Here is a 12971-nt window from a genome sequence, read left to right on the forward strand (position 1 = left end):
TTTTTATTTGGTCTTTATGCAGGCAAACTTCTATTGTAGTAATCCCTAAGTTTCCTTGCCTAAGACTAGCACTGTAGATGGTAAAATGGAAAGTTTTTTTTAATTGTAAAAATATAACCAACTTGTCATTTATGCTACTTGTTAAACATTAGTTAGGGTTTGCCTATGTGAGCTGTTCAAGGTTCTCCTAATATGATTTTATGAAAGATTTTTTTAAAAATTATAGGAAAAAAGTGTTGTGGACATAAACTAATTTTTGCAAACAAACAAAAAATAGTTTTTGGTAGGATCACAGAGGTTTGATAGGTTCACAGAGCCTCAAATTGCACAAACCTTATGGATCTCCATTTAAAACAAGAACAATGTAGTGATGCAATCTTAACATTACAAATGAGAAAGGACAGCTTTAAGAGAGAAACAGGAAGTTGTAACTAGAATCCAGCTGAATTCTGAGCTGGGGGAGTTTGCCGTGAGGCTGCAAATAAAGCAGATGTGTTGTGAATTTCAGTAGTGTCTAGACTTTCCTTTACCAAAGTTGATCATACAGCATTTAACCTGTGGTGTTTTCTTTATTTTGCATTTTGTTCCTCTTCATCCTTTTTTTTTTAAGTACTCACATAAAGGGAATGAAATGGAAAAATTAAGGAAATACAAGTCAGCGAGACATGAGGATCAGTTTTATCATCAGGGAGCTGTGGAATTGTTGGTCTTTAACTTTTTGCTCATCCTTACAATATTAACAATTTGGTTATTTAAAAATCATCGATTCCGCTTTTTGCATGAAACTGGAGGAGCCATGGTTTATGGTGAGTACAAATTCAAGTGCCAGTTTAGTATTGTTGCATGTGTATAATTAGACACTTGAGCTCAAGTGATGACAAAGCACAGAAAAGGTACTGAATGAAATGCTACTAGCCTATTGAAATGTAAAAAATTTAACTCTTCAACTCTCACAAAGCAGATATAGGTTGACCTGTCAATGGAGTAAATGTCATGAATAGTTTATCATAGCACTGTGCAGATAACGTCCTTCCATGGGCTGATTTGAATCTAAAAACCCTTTGGGAGTATGGGAATATAGGATGCCTGTTTCATAAGAATGAAATACCAGGTTGAAAGAGATTATTTCATATGAATATAATGCATACTTGTGTGTGATATCCCATGATGGTGTGACACTAAGTCACAGCAGGAATCTATTAGGATCTCATGGGTTCAGCCCTGTGGTCTGATGCAATTTCAACTAGCTGGAGATTTTTGTTTTGTTTTTCATTGTGTTGTAGAAAAGCAGATTTTGAAAAGTCACTCTCTGACCCTCCCTGAATGTTTCCATTATATCTGTACTTAGGTTTGCCTCTCTTCTTCTAATCTTCCTTGATGTAATTTTCCAACATTTTATTTAACTTGTGCATAGGACCTTCTGCGTAGCCTGCTGCAATGAAGGTCTCTGTCAGTTTAATTATTATATGGAGGGAATGGTGGGGCTATTTCCCCAGTCCTTCCTTTCACTCTTGTTTCACTTTCAGAAAAGTTGTGCTATCTCTATTTTGCTTTCCACAAAACGTGTCCTGATGACACAGTCAAGGCTGGAAAAAGGGATACAAATTATCACTTTATATATTGTGCATCCTAGCCACAAACCACCTGTGACTCTGACTTTCTTACGTATGTCATGATGCTGCCCCATTCATTATGAAATTTACGTGCTCTAAGGTTGCTTATTCTAAAAAGTACTTGAGCCTGTTTTTCTGTCAATTGCATGCAGTGTTTCCATTGAAGTCATTGACATTGCATGCATGGAACTTGGGATAATCGGGCCCATGATTTTAAGACCATTGGAGCTTTTAATTTGAAAGTCAGTAAATGTTTCCACCTAAGCGGTATCTTTTAAAGGAAGAAGGTTAGAGTTTATCAGAGGGTTAGAGCTGAAGTCTATCAGTCTTAACATTGTTCCTTTAAAACTGTTAATTACACAAAAGAACTCTGAAAAGTCATAGGAACACAGGATTTACCCTTCTGTACCAGATACTTGACCAGTTTAGGTCACTTCCTGCCTCTGGCAGTGACCTGATGCTTCAGAGGAAAGTAAAAAAACAAACAAAATCTTGTATCAAGCATTCATGCTATTCTAAATAGGTGGGTGGGGAAGTGTGAGTGTTCTTTTCCTTTATACCTGTCCCTGCCTCTGTTTTGAAAGATTATGTTCTATAATGTAACTCTGTAGCGCTTACTGGCAAATAACTAGAGTGGTGGAAAAAGAACTTATATGACAATCCACCCTATTTTATTTTATCTCTAACTTCTCGGGTCTTATGTCACATGTGCATAATATACTGCTAGTAAATCAATCGAGATTAAAAAACAATACTTGGTAGAAGGTTACAGTTCACTACAATTAACAATGGCATTGATGTGCACAGTTTAGATAGTTCTACTAAAGTAGTTTTTATAATCTACAAACCACCTCTAATTGCAGATGATTATATACATTTGCCTGTTATTTTTTGCTATTAATCTCTGCATGTGGGGAAATTAATGAAATACTATGCAATATTTTCATTATGGCCAACCTGTAAAATATAACATTTTTCTAGGATTTACACACAAGACGCTTCCTCTTAGCATCCTTTGCTTCTTCTGTGTGGTGTCCTGTGTACTGATCGTGTTACCTGCAGTGTTAGACACAAACCAAAACCGCAGATTCAGACTCCTCATACCTTTGCCTAGGTTTTGGACTGGACCTGAACTTAGTGGCTTGGGTTCTCCATCTCTGGTTCATTTTGAATGTACCTTATCAAAACTGATATAAAAGCAAAAAGAGGGTGGGGAATGCAATTCAACTTCAAAAAAAAAGTCAATTCCCTATTTTAGGGTTTTATACTGCTGCCCATCACTGTTGTTTCTAACATTTAATTTCAATAACATTTTCAACTCCTACAATTTGTCATTGTCTTGCACCTTGTGTAGCCATGAATACCGTTAAGTGGAGTATCCCTTTTAGAGTTCATTAAATTCACTTGCCAGTTGAGACCTGTGGTGAGGCCTGAGTGAAGCTCTGCATTAAGAAATTCCTGAACAAAGGATACTGAGTCCATTTAGTCTTCTATTATTTATGATAGATGTCAGACAAACAGAAATACCCATTCATGTGCATTACAAGCTTAAGCTATAGTCCTTTCTGCACCTAGCAATATTGGGTGTGGCTTTAGGTATTCTTAGCAGTGTGAAACAGGAGTGGTTAAAGGAAACTGGCAAAATTCAGTTGTAAACAATTGTAACAGATCAATACCAGCAACTTCAGAGGAAAATCACCTGTAGGAATCTCTACAGAACCATGTGCTTGTACTGGGCCAAATTCTGTTCTCACTTATACGGCAGTCAAGCTTGAGTAGCACCCTGAGAACTGGTTCTCCATTGCCTTGCAACTTGTGTGGCCATTTATACCAGATTTTACAATCAGATCAGTAGCATTTTACACCCAGTTTGCACAGGCGTAATGCCTTGATTCCACAGTTCATTGTATGGAGGCACAGATGTCTGCTGTTTGGATCCATTTTCAGGATCTACATGAATATACAGTCTGCAAATAGTAGTCTATGGAGAATCAGGCCTATTTACTTATGAGTGAGTCGTGTTTGGCCAGCTGTTTGCCGACTGTTGCACGGAATGGTGTCTGGGTCTGAAACAGTTGGCAATGCAGTGTATGACCATTATTTATGGGTGTGCCATTGCAGAAGATGGTCAAAGAGAAAGATGAGGAAAACTAGTAGAAAGGTGTGACAGATTTAGGGCCTGATCCTGTGAGGAGATGAGCACCTACAACTCAGGCCACTAAGCCCCATGGACAGAAGAATGCAGATTCATTCATTGGTTTGCCTTCCAATCTCCCACTGAATTTGGGTCTCTGATTCTTGTAGCTAGGTTCAACAGTAGCATTCTTGGTAATGCTCTGGGGTGGGCCAGTGCCAAAGCAGGCAGTTGAATGAGGGGTGAAGAAGCAGCTGAGTGTCAGCATGGACAGTAGGAAATGTTGGCTTTTACACTTCTTACCATTTTATTCTAACAATAGTACTTACATAACATGGCCCTTCCTTGGAGGAATCTGAAAGGTACTTTTGAGTTCCCAGCAGCAAATGCCTTGGGCCTGGCTTTTAGAAGTGCTGCGAACCCACAGTTCCAATTGAAATCAGTGGTTTGAAAATCAGACTCGTACTGAGCACCCAAATCAGTGGTTACTTCTGAAAATGATGACCTTGACAGTAGGTCTGCATCTATACTACAGGGGTATGCAAGCATAGGTGTGACACCATAGCTATGTCAGTATAGTCCCACAGTGTAAACATACTCTCAGGTAGGGAGGGCCCAAAGCCATTAGATCTTTATTGTTGAAAATCAACACCAAACTCCAGTTACAAATAAACTGAGGCACAGAGGGCTGGATTCATCACTCTGCTTTGCCAGATTTATGCTGGTGTAACTCCGTTGTAATCAATGGAGTTTTATCGGTGTAAAACTAGAATAATGCAGCAGAGAATGAAGTGCAAAGAACTTAAATGACTTACCTAGTGTCACATGGCAAGTCAAGTCAATAGTAGAACCAGGAATACAGATTGGAAGATCTCTTACAGCCACTGTCCTAAGACACTAAACTGTAACTGCTTTTTTCAGGGAACTATTTACTGGAATTGGGACAAAAATGGTGATTTGAGCTTGATCCTTCGAGGTTCTGAATGCGTGCTGAGTACTGACCAATTCCTTCAAAGGGACTGTGGGAGGTCAGAACCTAATAGAATTAGGTACTAGAAATGGGAATCCATAGTTTGGGATAATATTTCAAAGATCACAATTTTCCCGTTTTCAATTCATGTATGAATAATGAAGAGAGATCTTCGAGGTATAATTTAGAGCCTGGAAACATGGGTAATCAAGGCAGGTTGCAATAATATAGTATAAGTGTTTGAGAAACATCCAGAGCCAGAATGGGTTTTGTAGTTGGAATATAAAAGAGACGTAATGTTCTTAAATCAAACGTGAAGGAATTCAGGTCTGCTCTAAAATAATTCTTGAATAGTCAGGAGAATTAAGCAATGGACTGAACTGCTTAGTATGGTTTCTGAATCACCTTCATTTAGAGGTGTTCAGAAATAGCTAGATAAAATCCTAGTGGGAGGAATATCCTTTTTGATAAGAGAGTGTGGCCTTGGTGACCTCAAAGGTCTTTTCCAACACTATTATCTATGATTAAGGGTTTGATCCTGCTTCCACTGAAGTCATTGGCAAAATTCCTATTGACTTCAATGAAATCAGGTTTGGGCTCTAGTTGGGGTGCTTCTGGGAGAAGAGTAACAAATGGTAATGCGATTTAAAAAAAAACAGTCACTTTAAAGTGTCTTTTTTCTGATTCAATCCAGAATCAGAAGTCACTTTTAAAAAGGAATTGTCCGAACATCAGTACTAGTCACTGAAGGGAAACGTCTCGGGTAAAGGGAACCTGGGAGGGGAAGTGATGTTCTAATTGGATTCTGACTTCTATAGTGTTAGGGATTGATTCCTATTCAGTGTGGCATGCTCTGGCCATGCAGGATGAGACCCCGTATTAATGACTAAACTCCGTGTTCAACTGATGTTACCATAACTGAAGCTGTCTTACTTCTGCTCACAGCATAGCAACCTGTAATAGTGCTACCTGTTTTCTTATTATGTGAATAAATCCTTTCCTGACTTGTTCTCATGCAATTTGTTATTTTTAACAGCATCACTGCTGGCCTTCCATTCTAAAATCTGGGTTTGTGCATTTGGTTCCCATTCTATTGAAATGAATGGAACATATAAGGGCTACCACATGTATCTGGTATTAAAGGTGTGTTTTGCACATGCCCCATATATTAAACACAGAGAGCTGTTTGAAAGTATTTCCATATTTAGTTGCAGTGTTGGGGAACAGTGGTTGCAAGGGATATTGAAAATATTAGTCCTGCTTTTATTAGATGTGTTCTGAATGCTTCTTTATTTGTAAATTATTTGTAAATAATTTTTTTGGAGCTGGTGAGAACACAGGAAGGTAGAGGCAGTAGAAAGGAAGGCATATGCTGTACATCTTTAGCCTATGCTTAAAAAAGGGGGTGATTTTAATTGGAATCTGGACTAGGGCCTCTGAGTAAAGCTCTACTAGAGATATTAAGTATTTTATACAAAGCAGAAATTTATGTGAGTTGATGATAATGCATAAACTTTAAAATATTTATTTTTCATGAGGTTTTATATTCAGTGTATTGGTAAATCAGATATATGGTAAATGCTTTATTTCTTAAGGAATAATACGACTACAATACTTAAGTGATCTCCAGAAACATATTGAAGAGATACAGCAATTGTCTCTTATAGATCCTTCTATGGAGCTTTCATTAATTTTCTGAATCTAGGGATTTGAATCCATCTGTATTTCAAATTTAAAATATCATAATGTTCCTCTGAGAACTCAAGAGACTCAAAAGCTCCATTAATGCTCCCAGAATATTGATTGTCAACATCTGCTGTACTTAATGTTAGCCATCCCTGTATGTCTATTGATACTCACAAAATTGCCAATTTTATTTGTACTCTAAAACCATTGATGATACCTTTTTAAGATCTGGGCAGTTCAGTATGCTAACCTGACCCATATTGCATCTGAAGATAGGCTCCAAACTAGGGGAAAGAAGCAACATGAGCCAGGCTTGAATTCCAATTGTCTTTGTCAAATGTTGATTTTATTTCCTTACAGCAATCTTGATGATAATTTTAAGACCTTAAAAAGCACGATTCCTGCAAACACACATTGATTAGCTTTACATATATGAATATATTCAGGTTCCTAAGTGTTTACAGGACTGGAACATACCATAGTTCTGTATGACTTCTTTGGAAAAGTGCAGTGAAATGCCAGACTAACCATTTCTGAATATTATCTGCCGCACCAGAGAAAACTCACAGAAGGCTGTTTGTGACTACTGTTGAAGATATCATATCTTGCCAGGACACAAATAATAGTTGCCCTTGTAGCTTCCCATCTTAAACTTGCCACTTCTGTTTGAAATAATATAATCCAGAAGCCAAATTAATGAACTTTCACTAGTATAACTGAGAACACAATTTGACCATGTCTCAGTTTCCCCAAATGTGCCGTTTAATAAGTTAAATGTGGCTTTATGTAGGGAACAATGACCCTTCTGAGTGGTCTAGTTTTTTAATAAAAGGTCCAATGAAAATAGAAGAAAACCTTCACCACAACATCATGGCTGGGAGACAGAGTCAGTCTCAATTTATGTGTTCTCCCTGGTCTCCTACTCCCCTCCAGCAGGGTTCTCTTGGCTCTTGGCTCTCTAGGTCTCTTCCCACTGCATGAGCAGGAGACTTCCCTGAAGCCAGGACCTGCAGAGATCTGCCAACTGCAGCTCTTCTCTGGAACAGCCTGTGGTTCCTGGGAGGCTGGGCTTCCTGCCACCATTTGGGAGTTCCCTGTCCCTAGGAGCATACTTCCCAGGCTCCTTCTTCTGGTGAACTGTCCTGGGAGCTCCTCTCCATAGGAGCTTCCTGTCTCTAGGCTACCCCCTACCTTAGGCCTAGTAACACAACTAACTAACTGACTAGGGATTCAGTTACTTCTCGGTGGGTCTGAGTTGGCTCATTCTCCCTTACAGGTGCGTGTTGCAGATAGTCTGATCCCAGACACCCCTGACAATCCCCATATATTTAAAACAGTAACCAGAACTTGGTTTTATGTAAAGAACATATACTAGGTTTCTCAAAGTGTTTTATGAAACAGTGATCTATTCAATAGTAGCATAGAGGCTATGTAGGCAAAACATGATGGCCATCTGAGAGCCACAGGCCGATCCCCTCAATTAAAATGGCTGTCATTTCCCCACTACCTTTGCAGGTGATAGTGAGAGAGCTCCTAGTAAAGATGGTCACTGCCTCTCATTGTTTCAGTAGGAGAGAGTCCTGGTTGACTCAAGGAAGATGGCTGCCCTACATGCTGTCAGAAAGCATGAAGAAATAGTGTGGGGAGACTGGGCAGATATGTGTAAGGGGACTGTTGCCCTCTTACTAACATTCAGTGGGGGTGTTTTAGTTGCTAGCTCCCTGTACTAAAAGGGGGAAGTGTCGATGGGGAATCAGGACCCTGAGATTGACAGCCCCCAGGAACAATGGGGAGAGGCCAACGCTCTAGGTCAGCCTGAATGACAGGGTGGGCAGGCTAATCAGGGAGTCAGGTGGCCAGGGAGGTCCCGTCTTTGGTGTGAGCTGGATTTGCCTGGGTCAGACAGAGTGGGGCTGAGCTAAGGAGAAAGCAGGGGCCCGAGCTAAGCTGGGGAGCAGAGCTGGGCCAGATCCAGAGGGGCCAGAAAAGCAGCCCAGAGAGAGCAGACCCTGTCCTGGGAGCAGAGCTGCAGCCCCAAAGCCAGAGGCACAGCCCAGAGAGAGCAGACTTGCCCTGGGAGCAGAGCTGCAGCAACCAGAGCCAGAGGGTCCAGAAAAGCAGCCCAGGAAGCAGGTCAGTGCTGGGAGCAGAGACACAGAAGCAGCCTGCAGAGCAGACCTGTCTTGGGAGCAGAGCTGTAGCAACCAGAGGCAGCGGGCCCAGCTCAGGGAGGCACCTCAGCCAAGAGGCTCTGCAGGCTTGGATCATAATCCCGACAGGGCGAGGGTGACACTGGGAAGAAGGGTCCTACCACTTAGAGCCTGAGAGCGTGTGGCCACCACCAGAGCAAGTGTCCAACCCACAGCATCCCTGCAGCACAGCCAGGGCCTGAGAAGGAGGCCTGGGACTTGCAAGGAACAGACTGTGAACTGCCCTGATGTTCCAGAGACACTGTTTGTGATGTTCCCTGCCACAGAGCGGGCTGATGTGTTTCCTTTAACCTTTCCCATTTTTCCTTATTCTTTTTAAAATTAATTGTTGATTAAATAACTTGCATTTGCTTTAACTTGTATGTAATGGTCAGTGGGTCAGAGAAGTGCCCAGTGCAGAGAGAGTACCCCAAAGTGGGAACACCCTAGCCCCTGTCCTAGGTGACCACAGCAGGGTTGGGGGTTGAGCCCCCCAGGAATCCTTGGCCCAGCCTTGTTGGGGTTACAAGGACTCTGCCAGACAGGAGAGTGGAAGGGGAATCCTCAAGGGCAGGGAGGCCACTGGGTAAAGGAAGTGGGAGCAAGGACTCAGATCGTTTCGCTAGCCCACTTCACCGAGGTAGTGCAGAATCCAGGAAAGTTCCCCACAATAGCGGGACTATTCCCCCGTGTACGTATGGAAGGGTGGGGAGCAGAGCAGGACAGTGGGGTATGGGTTAATATGAGGGCAAGGGAATTTTAAAGCTAAGCAAGAACACTGTATGGAGTAAATTAATATTGAAGGACATGAGGCAGCAGGTGAATATGGGAGGACAGCAGAATTTAGAGTGGTAGGAGAGGAGGGTGAAGGAGCAGGCAAGCCCCTTATGGGGACAGGAAATGAGGACCATAGGGGTAGACTTTGGTGGGTGGAAAGGAAGGGAGAATGTGGCATGGCAGAAGACTGAAGGGGAAGGGAAGGAGAATGCACAGGCAGGGGAGCAGTAGAAGGGCTGAGACTGATGGCAGACAGAGTCTTGAGACTGAGAGAAGGATCTGAGAGTTTCAGACAGGGAAAGAGAGCTGGAGAGGAAAGGAAGCTAGTACTCCCATTCGAGGGTCTGAGAGAGGGTGAGTAGTATCCTTCCAAGCACGGAATGGGAAGGTCCACATTTTTGCATGTGCATTTTGAGTGTATTTAAGGTTGAATTTTCAACCTGTAATAATACCTTGTGAGATAGGCAGTTTCCCCTAAAGGTTAAATAATCTGAAGTCAGACTGAAAACCCCAAACTCTTTTAACCAATTAATTCTCATGGCTTCCTGAGGTCTGACTTTTGAACTCTTGGGGTTGGCCATCATGGTATTAATATTTTGCATTGGAACATTTAGTGCCTGCTTCCCTCCCCCAAGAATTTTCAGGAAGTCTGTATGCTACCTCTTACTACAGCTAGATTTATTATCTGATTTATTATGCACATTTCATATGACCTCAGGAAGCAACCTTTGAACTCTTAGCCGGTAATGTGAATCCTGAAGGATTTAAAAAAAAATCCCTCCTTAACAGTATAGTCAGCATTCTTGCTATTACACCATCTTTGCCTTACTCCGTGAAGCTAAAATATTACATCTGATCTAATATGCTAGAGGCAACCACGGTTCAGAGACCCCTGCAAAACTGGCCAACAACAAGATTGTTCCATCTCTCTGTCTAGGTATTTATACCACTCTCATCAGCATAGTATCTGGTTACTGAATGAAACTTCAGTATTAACTCTAAATTTTCTGACTCCTCTGGGTTACTTTCTATAGTTAAATTTCCTTCATGTTTTTCAAAGGGCTCTAAAAAAAAATCTAGATACTTAATGGCCTCCATCATCATTGAATCTGAGCATTTCCCAAGTATTTATGGATTTATACTATTAGTCAATATTATAGAATGAACCACAAGGCTTATGCTAAGCAAAGAACTAAAAATTGCCAGCATATTTTTGTACTTATGCTAAAGGTGTATCTTCGAATATTTTATACTCAAGATTAGGTTTTATTATGTACTTTTAGGTTTTATTAGTAGTTAAATTGTTGGTTTTGTGCCTTGTATATTCTGTTTATTTGCCAAAAGTAAGATGTATGTGCCATTGATTGATCAAAAGCATGATGGATAAGCTTCATCTAGTAGGAACTGTGTGCTGGGAACACTTATGGTAGGTTTTCATAGCCTAATATTATTTGTACTTTATGATCTATTAACATTTAGAATAATATTGTTTGTAGTTGGCACAGATGTCTTATAACCTGACAAATAAAAAACAGATAAGGAAAAGGGAGTGAGAGGCATTAGTCTTTTTGCAGTCATAAATAAGGGACATATAAGGCCAGGTCTACACTAGAAAGTTAAACTGACCCAGTTACGGCACTCAGGGATGCAATGTAGTTAAGCCAAGCTAACCCCTAATGTAGACAGCCCTGGGTCGACAGAAAAATTCTGCCATTGAACTACCTGCCACCTCCTGGGAGGTGGGAGATTAACTACAGTGATGGAAGAGCCCCTTCCATTGCTGTAGTGAGTGGCTATACTGAAGCGCTACAGTGGCACATCTGCACTGCTGTAGCGGTTTAAGTGTAGACACTTCCTAAATATGAGCTGAATTAAGCACAAACTTTGACACAGACATGCTGAAAACTGCTGCAAGAACTACTTCTGAGGATCATATAAAGTATTAACCCTTTTCTGTCTGTGCTGATTTCTCTATGTTCAATAAACCAATTGAGCGAAGTTATCTGACATCTTATCAATAAATAAAATTAACCCATTGATTATCAATAATTCTCACAGCACCCATGGCAAATTGGGAAGTATTATTTTCTCCATCTGAGGACACTGTTGGTGACGTGTCTAAAATCCCACAGGAAGTAAGCAGCATAGCTACGCTGTGGCTGGGGTTGTGATTTGCAGCTTGTTAAATCTCAGGTGGGTGTGTCTAACCTAGCTAACTCGCTAAGAAATAGTAGTGAGAGATGGCAGCACAAGTCTGCCTGTCTCCCCTAAGCATGTGCTTGCTTGTGCAGCCCATATTGAAGCCTGTGCTGCCATGTCTTCGCCGATATTTTTAGCAAGGTAGCTAGAGTACAGATAGCACAGGCATATCTATGCAAACTGCAGTATAAACATACATCTGCAGCTGCAGCGTAGACATAGCCATAGTCAGGAACTAAATCCAAGTCTCTGTGTCTTAACCACAACAGCATCATTCTTTCCATTTTTATTGTTTATTATTTATATAGCACCGTAACTGCATAGCTCCTTACAATATGCAGAATGTGTCCTGGGACAGAGTGACTAACGACTTGCCCAATGAAACTTTAACACAGGAAGTCTTCAGAGTTGCTGAGAAAAGAACATTATCTCTTGACTTCCAGTGCAGTGTTCTAGCCACAAAAGCATCCTCCCGCTCTAAATACATACTTACCACACATACCTTATTAGGCATGCAGTAGCTGAGTAACATGTTAGTAAAAATATCAGAATGACCCCAATACCTGGATCACAGAAGTATGACCTGTTCCAGGTGCATGTAAAACCCTCATGTCCACCCCTGTACTCATCCAGAAATTGCCATGTTCTTCAGTGTTCCATATTCATCCACACAATACTGCCTGGAGTGCACCTCGGTGGTACTGTTGGTGAAAGGCACCACCATACTTTTCTTCTCCATGTCTACAACCAATGCTGTATCAGACACTCACAGCATTTTAACCTCTTATGTTTCTAATCTTCAGGTCTCCTAATGGGATTAATTATACGATATGCAACAACACCAACCAACTTTGAAAGTGGAACTGTCTATACTTGTGAGAAGCTGAAGTTTGGCCCACCCACTCTACTTGTTAATATAACAAACCAAGTATATGAATATCAGTACAAAAGGGAAATCAACCAACACAACATTAATGCTCACCAAGGCAGTGCAATGCTTCAAAAGGTAAAAGGATTGTCTGCCATTATTCTTGTGTGTTATAAAATGAGTTCTTGCTTTATTAACTTATGCCAGTGTGAAAGGAGAGTCTGTCCCTATTTATAGTGTGATATGGACACTTATTCTGATTTTAGGATGATAAGGGAGGAACAGGAAGGAGAACAGACAAAAACGGAAATAAGGTGCATAAGGTCCAATTGCTATGAAACAGAAAAGAATTATAGTTCACAGCTCTGCTGCAGTCAGGAGGCTGTGTGTGAACAAAACAATTGCCTGAGTTCTCTGGTATGATCACTCCAGCCCCCCCACAAATATTGACTTTATCTTGAGAAGATCTGGTCAAATCATATTAGTGAGTGATGGACGTAACACATTTTCCCCCATCAGACATTGAATAAATTAC

General features: G+C 40.9%; 1 protein-coding gene across 1 annotated transcript in view; it reads left to right on the forward strand.

Moving 5' to 3' along the window:
- Positions 1 to 430: 430 nt before the first annotated feature.
- The window catches only part of SLC9A9 (solute carrier family 9 member A9), a 323698-nt gene continuing 311157 nt past the window's right edge, over positions 431 to 12971 (forward strand). The window contains exons 1-2 of the mRNA XM_038417254.2: positions 431 to 806; positions 12372 to 12574. Of these exons, the coding sequence (XP_038273182.1) occupies positions 632 to 806; positions 12372 to 12574 (378 nt within the window). The 5' untranslated portion in view covers positions 431 to 631. The remainder of the gene's footprint in view (positions 807 to 12371; positions 12575 to 12971) is intronic.

This window comes from Dermochelys coriacea, chromosome 9 (assembly GCF_009764565.3).
Source record: "Dermochelys coriacea isolate rDerCor1 chromosome 9, rDerCor1.pri.v4, whole genome shotgun sequence".
Taxonomy (NCBI): domain Eukaryota; kingdom Metazoa; phylum Chordata; order Testudines; family Dermochelyidae; genus Dermochelys; species Dermochelys coriacea.